At 43.6% G+C, this 20,264-nt stretch overlaps 1 protein-coding gene across 1 annotated transcript in view; it reads left to right on the top strand.

The window, feature by feature from the left end:
• Positions 1–2,434: 2,434 nt before the first annotated feature.
• The window catches only part of hpse (heparanase), a 36,609-nt gene continuing 18,779 nt past the window's right edge, over positions 2,435–20,264 (top strand). The window contains exons 1-6 of the mRNA XM_055642382.1: positions 2,435–2,972; positions 7,264–7,409; positions 10,089–10,211; positions 10,705–10,875; positions 19,159–19,333; positions 20,054–20,101. Of these exons, the coding sequence (XP_055498357.1) occupies positions 2,764–2,972; positions 7,264–7,409; positions 10,089–10,211; positions 10,705–10,875; positions 19,159–19,333; positions 20,054–20,101 (872 nt within the window). The 5' untranslated portion in view covers positions 2,435–2,763. The remainder of the gene's footprint in view (positions 2,973–7,263; positions 7,410–10,088; positions 10,212–10,704; positions 10,876–19,158; positions 19,334–20,053; positions 20,102–20,264) is intronic.

Below are 20,264 nucleotides of genomic sequence, written 5' to 3'. Positions count from 1 at the left end.
GGTTATGGTCTGAGCGCAGGTATATGGGACTAGGGGAGATTATGTGTTCGGCACGGACTAGAAGGGTCGAGATGGCCTGTTTCCGTGCTGTAATTGTTATATGGTTATATCACGCAAGAAAAAGCCCAGCCGACCAAGCGACTGACTTGTCTCTTAAGTGTCTTAGTCCTTGTCTCCAGTCTCGGAACATTGAAGAGCGAGCTTTAGCCACAATAATCAGGAGAGAACAGACCCGGAGGAGGATAAGGAAACGGGGAAAGCGTTTTTGGAAGCGGAGCTGAGCTCCCATCTAGGAATTGTGAGTCTGTCCCTTCACTGTGGATTGAAACTGGATCTTCCACAGTTTATACAAAGGCTCAGAGAGCAAGGGGGAGAATGTAACAGAGCCGCCGAAAGGGGGCAGTGCATGTCAAGGAGAGCTGAAGGGAGCCGGGAATGAGATCGGCTGGAAGAAAGGACTGAAGAAGGGTCTCGACCCGAAACATTACCCATTCCTTCTCTCCTGAGATGCTGCCTGTCCCGCTGAGTTACTCCAGCATTTTGTGTCTCTCTTCGGAAGAAAGAGGGGGGGGGAGAGAGGGAGCGCTCATCTGGCGGCCGGCGCCGGGTCCAGGGTCTGAGAGCAGATCATAAGCCGCTGCTTACCCGGCTGAGCCTTGGCGGCCGGGCTCTGCATCTTTCTTTGCCCCGGACGCTGGGCGGCTGCCCGTTCCGGTGCAAGCTAAAGCCGAACTCACTCGCCCTACGGCCCAACTCGCCCATGCCGACTTAAATGCCTATCTACCCTAGTCTCAACTGCCCACGTTTGCCTCATATCCCTCTAAACATTTCCTATCCATGTATCTGTCCAAATGTCTTTAACATGTAGTTATAGCACTTTCCTCAAGTGCCTTCTCTGCCAGCTTGTTCCATATACTCACCACCCCGTTTGAAAAAGTTGCCGCTCGAGCAACTATTAATTTTCCCCCTCTCATTAAATCCACGTCTCCTGCTTCTTGATGATGTGTGATTTAAGGCTAACTGGCTACTGTCACTGGTACCAAGTGTAATTCCACCAATCTACCTATATACTTATTTTATTACAATAAAGTATCATTGTAACCATTGTGTGGGTACGTGATAGGAGCCTCGCATGGTGGTACAGAAATATGAATAGTTCAATGGTCTATATAATCAACGGCAAAGGAGATTTGTTAAACGCCTTTTTAAAGTAGCGTTAACTTGGTTTTTGCTCATCAGAAGTTCATTCGTAACTCGGAAACGTTCCTGGTCAACAATAAGCAACGTTGCCTCGATGGTTGCCCTTCATGGTAAAACTACAGGGCAGTGAGACTCCTGAAGTAATCCGTTGGATACCAGCTTCTCTGTTCTCCAAAACAGCCAAGGAAACTGCCTCCACTGCCGTCAGAATCAGGGCGATCAAACAGCCCGAGGAACTGCCTTTACTCAGGCTGAACAAACAGCCTCGAAAACTTCCCAACAACTATTAACCTATTAAACACTACAATCTCTAATTAAGCTCCGAACTACATGGACTTGGGGCATTGTTTTTTTGTATTTGCACCATTATTGTTTGTTTCATATGCTCCCTGAAACTTAGCGGGCCAGGCAGCATCTGTGGAGAGAATGGACAAGTGCCATTTCGGGTCAGAACCCTTGTTCAGGTCTGAAGTCCCGACCTGAAACTTCTGTCTATTCTCTCCGTCGATGATGCTTGACCAGCTAAGTTCCTCCCACACTTCGTATTTTTCTCGGGATTCCAGCACCTGCGGTTCCTTGTGCCTCCAAACTGCTGGAGGAAATCGGGGGGGGGGGGGGGGGGGGGGGTCGCACGCAGTCTCTGTGGAGGGAGATTTATGCCCCTGTCCCACTTAGGAAACCTCTGGAGACCCAAGGAGACCCAATGTTTCCATGAATTCGCCGCTTAGGAGTCTGGACCCGGGTTCCAATCTGACCTCGGATACTATCTGTGTTGCGTTTGCACGTTCTCCCTGTGACCGCGTGGGTTTCCTCCCGGTGCTCCGGTTTCCTCCCACATCTCAAAAGCCACGCAGGCTGTAGGTGAATCGCCTTCTGTAAATTGCCCCGGGTGTGTAAGGAGTGGGTGAGAACGTTGGATAACATAGAACTGGTGTGAACGTGTGTGTAGGAAAGAACCGTAGATGCTGGTTTTGTGCGGAAGATAAGACACAAAGTGCTGGAGTAACTCAGCGGGTCAGGCAGCATCTCTGGAGAAAAAGGATGGGTGATGTTTCGGGTCACCCGAGTGTGAGCGGGTGATTGATGGCCGGCGTGGACCCTGTACCCGTTTTCATGCTGTATCTTTCAATTAGTGAGTCATTTACTAAAGTCCAGAAAGTCGGTGTCACTGCTGGCTTTTTGCCACGATAATCAGGTGACAACAGACCTGTCGGTGGAGAAAGAGACGGCGAAGAACTTGCACTGACTGCACCGACACTCCCAACTTGGTCTTCATTTAAAACTTTGAAGAAGTTTCTGAAAGTGGCGCCGCGCTTCCGCCTAACATGTGCCTGCCTCTCCACTGTGCGGATAGAAACGTGATTGGGTATTTCACAGTTTAAAAAGGCTCAGAGAAGGAGGGAGCAAGGGACAGAAGGCGCCCAGGGACGCGAGAGAGAAGAAGAGGGAGTGAGTGAGACGAGACGAGTCGGCGAGAGAAGGGAGAACGGGGGAGAAGACGGAGCGCACTCGGCTCATCCAGTGGCCGCTCTCCGACGCTCGGTCGCGGCTCCAGGACGGAGCATGACTTCCCCGCTGTCGCTGCTTCTCTGGCTGCGCTGTTCCGTGCTGGCGACCGGGTTCCTCGTCTTTGCCCCGGACTCCGGGACGCGGCCCGAGTCGGTGCAATTTAAAGCCGAGCTCGCCCGCTCCTTGCGCACTGTCAGCCCCCAGTTCTTGTCGGTGGCTCTGGACGCCTCTCTCCTCCGGCAAAAGGGCCTGGATTTACTCCGGTAGGTGGTCGGGGGTCGTGGGAAACATTGGCTGAAGCCGAGACTGCAGCGTCAGACTGGTTTACACAAATCCTGACAATGGTCCCGCCAAGGGGATGAATACAAACCTCCCCTTCCACCCGGGACAGGACCCTCCGAGAGAATTATACAACCACCAGACCGGACCCAGCACGGGGGTTAAACAGTTCCCATTCACTGGGTGGGGGCGTTATACAGTCCCCATGAGCCAGAGGGGGTTATACATAGACCAGACTCACAGAGGGGGTTAATACAGCAATCCCTTGGTCCGGATCCCATGATCCATTTATACAATAATAACCCCGGAAATGTATTCGCTGAGTAGTTTTTAAACAAACCCGTTTCTTTACGCCTCTCTCTGCCCCTGCGGCTTATTTTCTGCTTTCCATACTCTTGCAACTGCTGTTTCTGCAGCGCCCTGAAGGTATCGGGTACGTTTTAATGTTGCCATTCCAACAAAGAGTTGCCGAGGAAACAAAATGACTAATGTTGAATTTGACAGGAAGGGGCATTTTTTTTTTGCCCCTTATTAATGCAATATAATTTATATTTATATTTATAATATATATATATATATATATATATATATATATATATATTATATATATATTGCATATATATAAACATATATATATATATATATATATATATTGCATTAAGAAGGAATATATATTCCTTCTTAATGCTATATATTTATTGAAAGAGCGTACACTGTTACACTGAGGCATCTGTAATTTAGACCAACATTTTCCCTTTCGTTCCGTTCTCTTCCTACACATAAATACGTTTTATCTATTCTGGAATTCCCTATTTTTATCCGAGAAAGCCAATCTAATTTCTCCTTTATCCTGTTGTATAAAAAACAGGGAAGTGACATGTTAAATGAATACTGTAATGATTCCGACGAAATGTTTAAGAAAGAACTGCAGACGCTGAAAAAATCGAAGGTCGACGAAAAGCTGGAGAAACTCAGCGGGTGAGGCAGCATCTATGGAGCGAAGGAATAGGTGAAGTTTCGGGTCGAGACCCTTCTTCAGACTGATGTGGGGGGTGGGGGCGCGGTGGGAATAAGAAAGGAGGAGGCGGAGACAGTAGACTGTGGGAGAACGGGGTAGGAGGGAGAAAGCAAGGACTACCTGAAATTGGAGAAGTCAATGTTCATACTGCTGGGGTGTTAACTACCCTAGTGAAATATGAGGTGCTGTTCCTCCAATTTGTGGTGGGACTCTCTCTGGCCATGGAGGAGGTCCAGGCCATGGCTATGGACTACACTTCTTCCCACCCTGCTTCCTGTAAGGACTATATCCCCTACTCCCAATTCCTCCGTCTACGCCGCATCTGCACCCAGGATGAGGTGTTCCAAACCAGGGCATCAGAGATGTCCTTATTCTTTAGGGAACGGGGTTCCTCTCTTCGACTATAGATGAGGTTCTCACTAGGGTCTCCTCTATATACCGTAGCTCCGCTCTCACTCCCCATCCCCCCCACTCATAACAAGGACAGAATCCCCCGTGTCATCACCTTCCACCCTACCAGCCGTCACATACAACAGATAATTCTCTGACACTTTCGCCACTACCAACGGGATCCCACCACTGGCCACATCTTCACATCTCCTCCCCTTTCGGTTTTCCACAAAGACCGCTCCCTCCGTAACTCCTTGGTCAATTCATCCCTTCCCATCCAAACCACCCCCTCCCCTGGTACTTTCCCTTCCAACTGCAGGAAATGCTACACTTGTCACTTTACCTCCCCCCTTGACTCCATTCAAGGACCCAAGCAGTCTTTCCAGGTGTGGCAGAGGTCCACCTGCACCTCCTCCAACCTCATCTATTGCATCCGCTGCTCTAGGTGTCAGCTGTTCTACATCAGTGAGACCAAGCGCAGGCTTGGCGATCGCTTCGCCCAACACCTCCGCATAGTTCGCATTAACCACCTGATCTCCTGGTGGCTCAGCACTTCAACTGCCCTTCCCATTCTCAATCCGATCTTTCTGTCCTGGGCCTCCTCCATGGCCAGAGTGAGTCCCACCACAAATTGGAGGAGCAGCACCTCATACCTCCTTGGGTAGTTTACACCCCAGCGGTATGAACATTGACCTCCAATTTCAGGTAGTCCTTCCTTCCCCTCCCCTTCCCAGCCCTCCCCCAGCCCACTGTCTCCGCCTCTTCCTTTCTTCTTCCCCCCCCCCCCCCCCCTATCCCACATCAGTCTGAAGAAGGGTCTCGACCCGAAACGTCACCTATGCCTTCGCTCCATAGATGCTGCCTCACCTGCTGAGTTTGTCCAGCTTTTTGTCTACTATAAGGATTCCAATATGTTTCACAATATCATTTCACTCTGTGCTCTACATTACCGAGGGTCTGAGGAATAGATCGGGGTAAATGTAGAGTCTCTTGCCCAGAGTAGGGGAATTGAGAACCGAGGACAATGTTTTGAGGTGAGGGGGGAAAGATTTAATCGGAACCTGAGGGGTAACTATTTTACACAAATGGTGATGGGTGTATGGAACAAGCTGCTGGAGGAGATAGCTGAGGCAGTTACTATTGCAACATTTAGGACAAACACTGAGTTCCTCTCATTGTGGCTCATGAGGTTTTGCATTGTGATAATACGCAAGTCATTTCCTTGTATAGGAAGGAACTGCAGTTGCTGGTTTACACTGAAGATAGACACAGAATGCTGGCATAATGCAGCGAGTCAGGCAGCATCCCTGGAGAAAAGGAATAGGTGATGTTTCAGTTCGAGACCCATCTTCAGGCCTTTTCCTTGTTCAGCACTCATTGGGCGTAAGGCTCTTTGGAAGACGTGATTAATGCTACACAAGGGTTTTTTTTGTTCATTTAATTCTCATAGATATTTATTAAGTAACCCAATGTTTTGACTAAAATTCAAATTGCCTCATTAATTTGCATGTATGTGACACCAATATAGACATTATCTCATGATGCTTTAGAATCGGAACCAACAAGCAAAATAACACAATTCCACCCTTTGAGTCCCTGCCCACTTCTATTCTTCTAACCCTGTTAACCAAATTTTCATGTTGCTATGTTATCAAGAATTTATATGACTGAAGAAACTGCATGGTATATAAATAGCATCACGATCCTCATGCCATATAATAACCATATAACAATTACAGCACGGAAACAGGCCATCTCGACCCTTCTAGTCCGTGCCGAACACATAATCTCCCCTAGTCCCATATACCTGCGCTCAGACCATAACCCTCCATTCCCTTCCCATCCATATAACTATCCAATTTATTTTTAAATGATAAAAACAAACCTGCCTCCACCACCTTCACTGGAAGCTCATTCCACACAGCTACCACTCTCTGAGTAAAGAAGTTCCCCCTCATGTTACCCCTAAACTTCAGTCCCTTAATTCTCATGTCATGTCCCCTTGTTTGAATCTTCCCTACTCTCAGTGGGAAAAGCTTTTCCACGTCAACTCTGTCTATCCCTCTCATCATTTTAAAAACCTCTATCAAGTCCCCCCTTAAACTTCTGCGCTCCAAAGAATAAAGCCCTAACTTGTTCAACCTTTCTCTGTAACTTTGTAACTCTGTAACTATGCCATCTTTGTTCTCTACCTGTGTTTGTTGATAATCATTAAATTATGTCCTAGTTAGTTGTGTGCTTTTCACAATTCTTAAAAAAAGGGATCCCTCCACTCTTCACAACCCCCTTCCCAGTCAATCCTGTTATATAACTTGAATTCATGGAGTAATAAAAGGCCCACAAATGTTTAACAATATAACTACCAGCACCAGAGACCCAGGTTCGATCCTGACCTCTGGTGCCGTCTGCGTGGAGTTTGCACATTCTCTCTGTGACCGCGTGGGTTTCCACCGGGCACTCTTGTTTCCTCCCTCCTCCCAAAGCCTTTGGGCTTTGTAGGTTAATTGGCCTCTGCAAATTGCCCCTAGTGTGCAGAGAGTGGATGAGTAAGTGGGATAAATTAGAAATGGGGAGAAGGCAGGAGAAGGGGATTGAGAGGGAAGGTTAGATCAGCCATGTTTGAATGGCAGAGTAGACTTGATGGGCCGAATGGCCTAATTCTGCTCCTTTCAACTTATGCACTAGCATGAATGGGTGATCAATAGTCAGCATGGACCTGGTGGGCCAACGGGCCTGTCTCCATGCGGTATCTCTAAACTAAACTACTGCAGTATATTATTTTGATGCTATGTAGGTGTGGACCTGCATTCACATCGGGTGGAGTGGAAATGTCTCTTTTTTATAATGCAGTGTGTTTTCATATCTAGATCACAGAAACTAATCACTTTAGCAAAAGCCCTGTCACCTGGTTACCTGAGATTCGGTGGAACTGGAGCGGACTTTATTCTATTTGAACAAAATGGTCGTCCATTTTCATCACATGAAAACAGCTGCATGTCTCCAAAAACACAAGGTAAACACCCAGCTCGCTCTACAAACCCAAGTCAATATTATTTTTGATTGCAGTGTTATTAAGACCAGTGATCTTGTTTTGAGCAAGTCCAGCTTTGAAAGTGTTGTGATTGAGGCCTTGGAAGAAATGGATTCAAAACAGAAACAACAACTCATGAGGATATTAGTGAATGTAGATGAGCTGTCAGAATAGGAGAAAGGTCCAAATCTACGGAAAGAAGCACAATGACAGGAAGGTAGGAAAGCCTTTTACAGGGCGATTGTTCGCGGCAGGCAGGCAGGTAATGCTGCACTCTAATATAACACCAAGAGCTGGAGTAACTCGACAGGTCAGGCAGCATCTCTGGAGAACATGGATAGATTAGATTGTGGGGGGTGGGTGGAGGGGTGATGGCAGGGGGAGAAGAAAACTATAAGAGGGGAGAGGCAGGACAAAGTGTGGCAAGTAATAAGTGGAGCAGCATAAACCACAGAGGGGAGCAATGAGAGAGGGTCTCACAGAACTGGCAGAGAGAGGAAGAGAACTTTTTCAAGGTAGGCTCTCCATGAGGAGATTTCACGGTGGGGGAGGTAAAAATGTGGCAATATTGCTGCACTCTACCAGTTGTCCCTGAGGCATGAGATTGCAAAACATCTAAAACATGATTAATGCCTTCTTTACTATAATTGCCTCTCAAGTTTCCCAAACTGCAAATCATGATTTAAATAAGTGGTGTTCATTAGTTGAACATTACAGGATATCCAGCCGCTAAGATCTGCTTGCCGCAGTTGGCAAAAACAGCCAATACAATTATAGATGAGAGGTCTATATCATTTGTGCTGTAATGTTGAGGGTTATTAAAAATGCATGTAATTTGCATGGAATGTCTGCTCTTGACATACTTGCAACAATTGTTTTATGTCTGGTGTGTGGGTGTCTGAAAATTGTTCCTATCATTTAAGTCCCAACATTTTAAAATTAAAATCTATTTGTTCCTCTCCAACTGTTGTATCACAGAGAAGATGGAGAGCACACAGGGATCAAGGTAGCAGATACTAAAAAATACATTGTATTCAGACACACATGTTTGTGTTTCTTTGAGGAAACTATTCAAAGATTCAATGGCAGCTGCACTGTGAAAAATATCCATCTTCTAGATGCGCTGGGACGTATCCTCCCTCAGTGGTGTGATCTGGGGTCATCGGGTGTTTCGGGTCTCACAACATCAGACGCCCTCGTCCTCGCCCAGGCGACCCAGCCGGGGTTGATCAGGCCCCGACTTGCATCCCAGCAGCAACCGCCCACGGATCAGCCCTCTTAATAACTACTCTGCAAGGGTTGGGAGACTCTAGTGTGTGGAGGGACTGCGCTCTGTGGGGTGAGTCCTGGTCGGGCTCCTCCTGCATCTCACCAGGTTCAAGGCCTGTGCGCAGCACCTCTTCCTCCTCCTCCGAGCATTTCATTCTCGCCTGATGGATTTTTAGGCCATGGTGTTTCATTAGGCCTTTCCGTAGCTTTATTGGTGACTGTCTCACAAAAGACACAGACTGGGGTGCTAACCCAGCCTTTCCCGGGCGCCGTCTTGCCGTGCCGTCAACTGTCTCTCCAGCAGTATATAACACCCACTCTTTTTGAAAGAATCCTATAGGCCTGCACCATAACTTGGTTTGGCAACTGGTTTGCCCAAGACTGCAAGAAATGGCGAAGAATTGTGGATGTAGCCCAGTCCATCACCCAAACCAGCCTTCCCTCCCCCGTCCATTCCCTCCCCCGTCGATTGGCTGCTATGCATTTTACATTATAACATTATTACAATACAATTTCAAAAGTATTTCATTGTCTGTAAAGTATTTTGGGTGGGAGAAACAAGAAACTACAGATGCTGGTTATACAAAAATAACTCAAAGTTAGTGCAAACTTAGCGGGTCAGACAGCATCTCTGGAGAAAGGGAATGTGTGACGTTTCAGATCTAGACCCTTCTCAGACTCATGATATGGTTGTTATAAGGTAAAATATTGTTGATGAGGATACTTAAGAGTCAAAGTCTTAGATTCTGTTAATATTTCAGGGCAAACCTAAGAAGGCTTCAGGGTAAAAGATTAAACATCTCCCATCTTTCAACTGAGTACTACAACCTATCCTTACTTTTGTTCTCATTCTTAGCTCTACATTTGTGAAAAGTAGAATTGCAGTCATGCTGTGTGATATATTAAGTAGTCGGTGTAATTGCAAAAAGTTCTTTATTGCTATCCTGAGGATCTGTTTTCATGCTGATGGTATCAGTACAGTGATATTAAACAGTGAATTGGATTATATATTTAAAATAAAACAAACTTTCTGCTTTACTAATATGACCTTGGATCTCCATTTTCTAATGTAGGTTTGATTTTCACATTTATACATCATGCACCTCAACAGGCAGATAGATGTCCGCCACTGTAAAAACTGCATCGATTGCTTGAGCACTATGTTAAGGCCTAATTTGGTGGATTTAACATTTTTATCCATTCCCTGCCCCCAACTCTCTCCAACCCACATGAGGAAGATTAATATCAAGGGCTATTATTCCATCAACTGCAATTAAAAATAGAATTCTGATCTCTACTGATGAATTAGGGTGGATTATCCATCTGTAACCTACTGTCGATATTGTGAATCACAACATTTGTCTCAACGCCCACAACCATTTCTCCTCATAGATGACTGTCTAAGTCTTCTTCCTTTAAAACTGGAAAATATGCTGGTGCATATATGGAGGATGCAAGCACCCCACCTGCTGAAAAATGAATTCAACAAGGACTTACAGAACGTTACAATCACAGGTAACAGGTAGATTTTCCACCATATCTAGAAATAATATGATCACTTTCATTATTAATTTCCTTAAATTTTTAATCATAGTGGGGGCCATTTAAAAAAAAACCCAGAATAGGACGTATCAGTTAACAAATTTGATAGGTGTGTGTGTGTGTGTGTGTGTGTGTGTGTGTGTGTTGCGGGTGTATGTGTGGGCATGCGTGTGGGTGCGTATGTGGGTGGGTGTGTGGGTATGCATATGTGTCCGTCCATCCATCCGACCGCATGTTTGTGCATATGTGTAAGTGCATGCATTGGTGTGTGTGTCCCCCCCGCATGTTTGTATATGTACGTGAACTTGAGCATATCCCCGTGTGAGTGTGTCCCAATATGTATGTGTGAGTATGGGTGTGTCCCCGCAAGTGTGTGTGCATGTGAGTGGTGTGCGTGAGTGCCTTTGTGTGTGTTTACAATATGTACCTAATGAGCCACACAACTGACCATTTTGTCTCATCACAGGAGAATCCTTGGACATCCTGTACACTTTTGCACATTGCTCTGGGCTTCATTTGATATTTGGTCTTAATGCCTTATTGAGGAAAGATCATGTGTGGGACAGTTCAAATGCTCAAAAGCTCCTTCAGTACTGTGCATCAAGACAATATAACATGTCCTGGGAACTTGGCAATGGTAAGATAATGCTGGAAAACAGAGAAAGTGAACAAAGTAATTGCAAATTTATTTCAATAAGGTGGCATAGCAGTAGAGCTACTGCCTTACAGTGCCAGAGACCAAGGTTAGTTCCTGACTACGGGTGTTTGTCTGCACAGAGTTTGTACGTTCTCACTGTGACTTGCGTGGGTTTTCTCCGAGATCTTCGGTTTCTTCCCACACTCCAAAAACGTACAGGTTTGTAGGTTAATTGGTTTGGTGTAAATATAAAATTGTGTGTAGTGTGTGTCAGGTAGTGTTAATGTGCGGGGATCGCTAGTCGGTACAGAGTCGGTGGGCCGAAGGACCTGTTTCTGCGCTGTATCTCTAAACTAAACTAAACTAAAAGATAAGGTTTGAAAATGTTTATTTTTTGATAATTGCCCAAAGACATCCTTCAGCCTCTGGGAAATTTTCTATTTGGCTGATTAAATGAATATCTCCTTTTGTAAATAATGGGACTTGGCTTTAAGTTGTTTTCATCATTGTGGTCAGTGTAACGTCATGTAATGTTTGTGGCATGAGAAGGAATGGGTGACGTCGAGACCAAGTGCTGCCTGTATGTGGAGTTTGCATATTCTCCCTGTGATCAATTGGGTTTCCTCCAGGTGCTCTGGCTTCCTCTCACATTCAAAAGATATGCAGGTTTGCAGGTTAATTGGCCATAGTAAGCTGCCCCGAGCATGCAGGGTCGTACAACACAGAAAATGTCCCTTCAGCCCAACAAGTCTGCATTGACCATTATCACTCATTTACACTAACCCAACATCAATCCCATATTCCAATCAACTGCTCCCCAATCCCATGGGGGCAATTTGCAGAGGCCTAAACCTAATCTGAAGTTGGCATTGAGCCTGGGTCCCCGCCACAGTGAGGCAGTGGCTCTGCCAGCTGTGCCACTGTGCCACCATATATGTAGCATCTGGGGGAAGCTGATAGGAATGTAGGGGAGAATAAAATAATGGGGGTAGTGTAAATGGGTTGGTTTGGACTCAGTTTGCTGAAAGTCCTGTTTCTGTGCTCCTCATCACATCAGCCCGTGCCTCCATTTCGATTGAAACAATGAAAGGCTTGCTACCATAAACTCTGGTTTGAATGAGGTACCTTACTGCTGCTCTGGGTCAACACAGCTACTCCCATCATTACTAAGCACTTTGCATTCATGTACAAAGTAAATCCAGAGCTGAACTATAAAAAAGCTCTCAGTAACATCCCAACAGTGGATGTGGAAAGGATGTATCCAGTAATGGGAGAGTCTACACCAGAGGGCACTGCCTCAGAATAAAAGGACGTTGCTTCAAAATAGAGATGAGGAGGAATTTCTTTAGATGGAGTGTGGTGAATCTGTGGAATTCATTGCCACAGATGGCTGTGGAGGCCAAGACATCCGGTATTTTTAAGGCAGAGATTGATAGGTTCTTGATTAGGAAGTGTGTCAAAGGTTACGGGGAGATGGCAGGAGAATGGGATTGAGAGGGAAAAATAGATCAGCCATGATTAAATGTCGGAATAGACTCGATTGGCTGAATGGCCTAATTCGGCTCCTGTATCTAACAGTCTTGTGGTCTACATCCTCAGTTCATTGTCTGAAATTCTAAAGCAAGTTAGGCGTGTGGAGATATGATTTAAGAAACATTTATATGGGTACATGGATAAGATATGTTTAGAAGGTTATGGGCCAAATGCAGGTAGGTGGGACTAGTGTAGATGAAGCATGATGGTCGGCATGTATTAAAATTCAAGTTAAATCAAATTCTCTCTGCAAGAGTTATCAGGCTATTTCAAATTACTAAACAAAAAAACTTTGAATTCGGTGACAAACCGCACAAACATCTGGCACGCCAGTTGAGAAAAATGGAAAAAGATCATACTATTCAAAAAATTAGATCAGAAAAAGGTGAGCTGTTTACATTCCCTAAAGATATCAACAAAAGATTTTTACAATTCTATCCAAATTTATATACATCTAAAACTTCAGTAAAAACGATAAAAATTTAAAACTTCCTCGACAAATGCAATCTTCCGTCACTTAACGTGGCGGAACATGAAGAATTAGGAGTGCAGATCACAATAAAAGATTGAAGAGACTATTAAATCACCGACTAATGGTAAAACGCCAGGCCCAGATGGGTTTAGTAATGGATTTTATAAAAAAATTCATGAATTAATCTCCCCTCGTTTACAAGCCCTTTATATTCATGCCAATTTAAAGAACAGATGTTACCACAAACTTTAGCCGAATCAACTATTACACTGATACCCAAAAAAGATAAAGATCTCGATGAGCCTGGATCATATAGAGCTCTGCTAAATACAGACCAGAAAATACTAGCTAAAATCCTGGCAAGAAGACTAAGTAAATACGTTAGTAAATTCATACACCCTGATCAAACTGGGTTTATACCCAAGAGACATTCATTCAATAACTGGAGACGCCTGTTTAATATAATGTACTCGCATAGAACGATAAAAGAAGACATCAATCATTTCATTAGACGCAGAAAAAGCATTTGACCAAGTAGAATGGAAATATCTTTTTACAGTATTGCAAAAATGTCTAGGAGAAAATGTTATTTCATGGATAAAGTTGTTATATAACAAGCCGACTGCCAGAATACTGACTAATCAATCACTCTCACCTAAATTTCAATTATCCAGGGGCAATAGACAGGGGTGTGCATTATCACCTCTGTTATTTGCCCTAGCGATCAAATCCTTAGCTGAAAGTATAAGAGTACATCCGAACATTCATGGTTATAATGCTAAATATTCTAATAATAACATATCGCTGTATACAGATGAAGCACTATTATATATTACCAACTCCCAATTTAGTATTCCAAACATAATAAATCTTATAGAAGAATTTGGTTCCTTTTCAGGGTATAGAATAAATTGGAACAAAAGTGAAATGATGTCAATAAAACCTCAAGACCCGACACACCTAAAATTTCCCTTTAGAATTGCTACGGAAAAATTAAAATATCTTGGAGTTTATGTGACTAGAAAATACCCTTCTTTATTTCAAGCAAATTTTCCACCATTAATTACCAAACTAAATGCCCTCATTCAATTCTGGAAAATGCTTCCGATCTCCCTTATAGGTCGAATAAATGCCACAAAGATGATCTTCCTTCCACAAATTCTGTACCTATTTCAATCAATACCAATTTTTCTCCCTAAATTTTTTTTTTTTAACTCGATTCTGTGATCACAAACTTTATTTGGGATTACAAAACTCACAGAATCCATAAACGACATTTATGTAAACCTCAATAAATCGGCGGAATGGCTCTCCCTAATTTTTTTTACTATTACTGGGCAACGAATATTAAAAATTTAATCTATTGGATGGACAATATATGCCAACAGGTAAACTGGCTAATAATGGAGAGGGAAGATTGTTTGCCTTTCAATATTGGCTCGATTCTTCTCTCTCCAATAAATCTGAAGATAATCAGCATATGGGAAAAATCCAATAATCCATAGCACACAAATCTGGAAACGGGTGAAATCAACCCTTAAATTGAGAAATTTATCTCCTCTCTTACCAATCGGCAATAATCCTTTGTTTAAACTGTCTACTTTAGATATGGCGTTTATACAATAGGAAAGCTTAGGAATTAAAAAGCTGGGAGAACTTTATGAGATGGGGACTCTCCTCTCATTTCAAGAATTACAGTCGAAATATCATTTGAAAGGTAGCCAATAATTTCGATACCTTCAAATACAAGTCTATGTGAAATCACACACACAAGATTGTCAATATATGGTTCCAAACATACTAGACGAATGCATGAATAGAAAGTCTGAATCAAATAAGTTAATATCGTACCTTTATAATACCCTTTTAAATTTACAAACTCCATCGTGGGAAATAATTAGGCGAGCTTGGGAAGATGAACTGGGCCTAACAATTTTAAAAGATAGTTGGGAGGAAAGCCTTCTATACATGCACAACTGTTCTCTTAATGTTAGGCACTCGCTAATACAATTTAAAATACCGCATAGACTTTATTACTCAAAGTGTAAACTGAATAAGATCTTCCCAAATGTCTCCCATATTTGTGATAAATGTCTCCTTCAAGAAGCAACCACAACCCACTCTTTTGCCTCCTGTATAAAGTTACACAACTTTATATAGGGGGATTTTTGATATTTTTTGAAAAAAATGGTCCCCGACATAGAATTGATCACCCTAGGTACCATATAACAATTACAGCACGGAAACAGGCCATCTCGACCCTTCTAGTCCGTGCCGACCACGTATTCTCCCCAAGTCCCATATACCTGCGCTCAGACCATAACCCTCCATTCCTTTCCCGTCCACATAACTATCCAATTTATTTTTAGATGATAAAAACGAACCTGCCTCCACCACCTTCACTGGAAGCTCACTCCACACAGCCACCACTCTCCGAGTAAAGAAGTTCCCCCTCATGTTACCCCTAAACTTCTGTCCCTTAATTCTCAAGTCATGTCCCCTTGTTTGAATCTTCCCTACTCTCAGTGGGAAAAGCTTATCCACGTCAACTCTGTCTATCCCTCTCATCATTTTAAAGACCTCTATCAAGTCCCCCCTTAACCTTCTGCACTCCAAAGAATAAAGCCCTAACTTGTTCAACCTTTCTCTGTAACTTAGTTGCTGAAACCCAGGCAACATTCTAGTAAATCTCCTCTGTACTCTCTATTTTGTTGACATCCTTCCTATAATTAGGCAACCAAAATTGTACACCATACTCCAGAATTGGCCTCACCAATGCCTTGTACAATTTTAACATTACATCCCAACTTCTATACTCAATGCTCTGATTTATAAAGGCCAGCACACCAAAAGCTTTCTTTACCACCCTATCTACATGAGATTCCACTTTCAGGGAACTGTGCACAGTTATTCCCAGATCCCTCTGTTCACCTGCATTCTTCAATTCCCTACCATTTACCATGTGCGTCCTATTTTGATTTGTCCTGCCAAGACGTAGCACCTCACATTTATCAGCATTAAACTCCATCTGCCCTCTTTCAGCCCACTCTTCCAACTGGCATAAATCTATCTGTAAACTTTGAAAATCTACTTCATTATCCACAACCCCACCTATCTTAGTATCATCTGCATACTTACTAATCCAATTTACCACACCATCATCCAGATCATTGATGTACATGACAAGCAACAGTGGACCCAACACAGATCCCTGTGGCACCCCACTAGTCACTGGCCTCCAACCTGACAAACAACCATCCACCATAACTCTCTGGCATCTCCCATTCAGTCACTGTTGAATCCATCTTGTTACTCCACCATTAATACCCAACAATTGAACCTTCTTAACCAACCTTCCGTGAGGAACCTTGTCAAAGGCCTTACTGAAGTCCATATATACAACATCCACTGCGTTACCCTCATCAATTTCCCAAGTAACCTCTTCAAAAAATTCAAGAAGATTAGTCAAACATGACCTTCCAGGCACAAATCCATGCTGACTGTTCCTAATCAGACCTTGTTTATCCAGATGCTTATATATATTATCCCTAAGAATCCTTTCCTTTAATTTGCTCACCACTGACGTCAAACTAACAGGTCTATAATTGCTAGGTTTACTCTTAGACCCCTTTTTAAACAATGGAACAACATGCGCAGTACGCCAATCCTACGGCACTATTCCCGTTTCTAATGACATTTGAAATATTTCTGTCATAGCCTCTGCTATTTCTACACTAACTTCCCTCAATGTCCTAGGGAATATCCTGTCCGGACCTGGAGGCTTATCCACTTTTATATTTCTCAAAAGTGTCAGTACTTCCTCTTCTTTGAATCTCATAGTTTCCATAGCTACTCTACTTGTTTCCCTTACCTCACATAATTCAATATCCTTCTCCTTGGTGAATACCGAAGAAAATAAATTGTTCAATATCTCCCCCATCTCTTTTGGCTCTGTAGATAGCTGTCCACTCTGACTCTCTAATGGACCAATTTTATCCCTCGTTATCCTTTTGCTATTAATATAGCTGTAGAAACCCTTTGGATTTACTTTCACCTTACTTGCCAAAGCAACTTGATATCTTCTTTTAGCTTTTCTAATTTATTTCTTAAGATTCTTTTTACATTCTTTATACTCAAGCACCTCATTTACTCCATGCTGCCTATAATTATTGTAGATCTCTCTCTTTTTCTGAACCAAGTGTCCAATTTCCCTTGAAAACCATGGCTCTTTCCAATTTTTACTATTTCCTTTCAACCAAACAGGGACATAAAGATTCTGTACTCTTAAAATTTCACCTTTAAATGTCCTCCATTTCTCTTCCACATCTTTCCCATCAAACAAACTGTCCCAATTTACTCCTTTTAAATCCTTTCACATCTCCTCAAAGTTAGCCTTTCTCCAATCAAAAATCTCAACCCTAGGTCCAGTTCTGACCCTCTCCATAATTATATTGAAACTAATGGTATTGTGATCACTGGTCCCGAACTGTTCCCCAACGCATACCTCTGCCACCTGACCCGTCTCATTTCCTAACAGGAGGTCCAGCACCGCCCCTTCTCTAGTAGGTACTTCTATGTATTGCTGCAAAAAACTATCCTGCACAGATTTTACAAACTCCAACCCATCCAGCCCATTTACAGAATGTGTTTCCCAGTCTATGTGTGGAAAATTGAAATCTCCCACAATCACTACCTTGTGCTTACTACTAATATCTGCAATCTCCTTACATATTTTCTCTTCCAATTCTCGCTCCCCATTTGGCGGTCTATAATACACCCCTATAAGTGTTGCTACCCCTTTCCCATTTCTCAGTTCCACCCAAATAGCCTCCCTAGACGAGACCTCTAATCTATCCTGCCAAAGCACTGCTGTAATATCTTCCCTGACAAGCAATGCAACACCTCCACCTCTTGCCCCTCCAATTCTATCACACCTGAAGCAACGAAATCCTGGAATATTTAGTTTCCAATCACAGCCCTCCTGCAACCATGTTTCACTGATCGCCACAACATCATACTTCCAGGTGTCAACCCAGGCTCTAAGTTCATCCACCTTTCTTACAATGCTCCTAGCATTAAAACATACACATTTAAGAAACCCACCCTCTCTTATTCTCTGTTTATTGTCTTTTTCTTCTCTCTCCCCTACATTTTGGGTCAGTGCTACCATTCTCTGCCTCCTGCTTCACACACTGACTGCTAGCTTTCCCAATTCGCGTCCCTCCCCCCAACCATACTAGTTTAAAGTCTCCCCAGTAGCATTTGCAAATCTCCCCGCCAGGATATTGGTCCCCCCCGTCCTTTCTGTACAGGTCGCACCTTCCCCAAAAGAGGTCCCAATTATCCAGAAACTTGAATCCATACCCACTGCACCAGTCCCTCATCCACGCATTTATCCTCCACCTCGCTCCATTCCTACTCTCACTGTCGCGTGGCACGGGCAGTAATCCTGAGATTGTTACCTTTGCAGTCCTTCTCCTTAACTCTCTACCTAACTCCCAAAATTCTTCTTTTAGGACCTCTTCTCTTTTTTTTACCTATGTCGTTGGTACCTATATGCACCACAACCTCAGGCTCCTCTCCCTCCCATTTCAGGATTTCTTGGACACGTTCAGACACATCCCTGACCCTGGCATCAGGGAGGCAAACTAACCAGGGAGGGGGGGGGGGGGGGGGGGATGAGGGGGGGATGGATGAGGGGGGGGGGATGGGGGGGGGGATGGAGGGGGGGGGGGGAATGAGGGGCAGATATATCTCCACTTTCCTTTTTTCTTTTTCTTTTCTTTTATCTCTACTTACTTTTGTCCACACTGCTTTGGTAGTCTAGGGGTCTTTTCTATCTGCTTTTTCGAGCTACCTTTTCAATTTTTCCCTCTCTTTTCTTTCATTTTCAGGTTATAAGGTAAAAAATGAAGGTGTACAATAATTGTATAATTTTAGATGCCGAATGTTTTATCTTTGTACAATTGCTTCCAATAAAAATAATATAAAAAACAAACAAAAAACCCCAAAAAAATAACATTTAGATGGGTACATGGATAAGATATGTTTAGAGGGTTATGGGCCAAATGCAGGTAGGTGGGACTAGTGTAGATGAAGCATGATGGTTGGCATGGGTAAATTGGGCCAAAGGGCCTGTTTCCACGCTGCATGACTCCATGAATCTATGACACAGATTATTACTGTTTGTGAGCAGGTATTTAAGAGGGAGCATCAGTCATGTCGGCAATGTGTAATATTATCATCCAGTGTTCATGTTCTCCCTCTTCATCTCCCAGAACCCAACAGTTTCAGACACAAAGTGGGTATAAAGGTTCCAGGCACCCAGCTTGGAAAGGACTTCCAGCAGCTGTACAGTCTGCTGCACACATTCAGGACATTCAACCACACAAAGCTGTACGGGCCTGACATTGGGCAACCTCGGAGACGTCGGATTGTGACCATGCTGAAAGGGTGAGCTTGCCGTTGGCTTTGCAAACGTCCTGTCCCCACGTAGAGCCTTGCCAGGAAAGCACGTCAATCAGGAAATTCTGGCCGTAGGTGACTTCTCCAGTTCCCAACGAGATGTGCCTTGCTGATAGATGTGAATTCCAATCATCAAAATTGCCTTTGTGCATAGCCCCCCCCCCCCCCCCCCCCCCCAAATGGCAAAGTCTTAGGATATTTTTAAAGCGGAGATAGACAGCTACTTGATTAGTAAGGTTATGGGAAGATGCAGGAGAAATGGGGTTGAGGGGAAACAATAGATCAGCCATGATTGAATGGTGTAGACATGATGGGACAAATGGCTTAATTCTGCTCCTATGACTTATGAACATGAAATAGTCTCTTTCTGAGCTGTAGACTCAGTGCACTTCTAAATGGTGTGCAACACAACTACATTTTATGCCTCGCGTGGTATTGGGCGACTTGGGTTCCCCCCATGTTATCTCTCCACCTCCCATCATATGTTTGCCATGTGCATGGAGAATGGCACTCAACAAAGTCCCATCCCCTTCAGGCAAATTTCAAATATACACTTTTTTATTAGTCAATTTAAACTGTAATTGCTTGAACATTTTGCATTCTAGTTCATCTCATCGGTCCACATAATCCATGATTTCTTTTTTTAATCACAACATTGTTCTAATCATATTTCTAATAATATCAGACATTCTTCCCTACTAATCCTAGGTTTCTTCAGACTGGAGGGGATGTTCTTGATGCAGTCACGTGGCACCAGTGAGTACTCATTTATTGCCAATGATGCAGCTCGGGTATTGCAAGATGTAGGAAAAGCAGAGGGATCGATGGATGGATAGTTCATTGAACTGGCACATGGATAACTACATTGACAGGAAAGTTTAGCGAAATATGGGGCAATCATGAGCAGGTGGCATGAGAC

The sequence above is a fragment of the Leucoraja erinacea genome, chromosome 1 (genome assembly GCF_028641065.1).
Source record: "Leucoraja erinacea ecotype New England chromosome 1, Leri_hhj_1, whole genome shotgun sequence".
Classification (NCBI taxonomy): domain Eukaryota; kingdom Metazoa; phylum Chordata; class Chondrichthyes; order Rajiformes; family Rajidae; genus Leucoraja; species Leucoraja erinaceus.
Note: the sequence above shows the minus strand (reverse complement) of the source record. Positions and strands in the feature narration are given on the sequence as shown.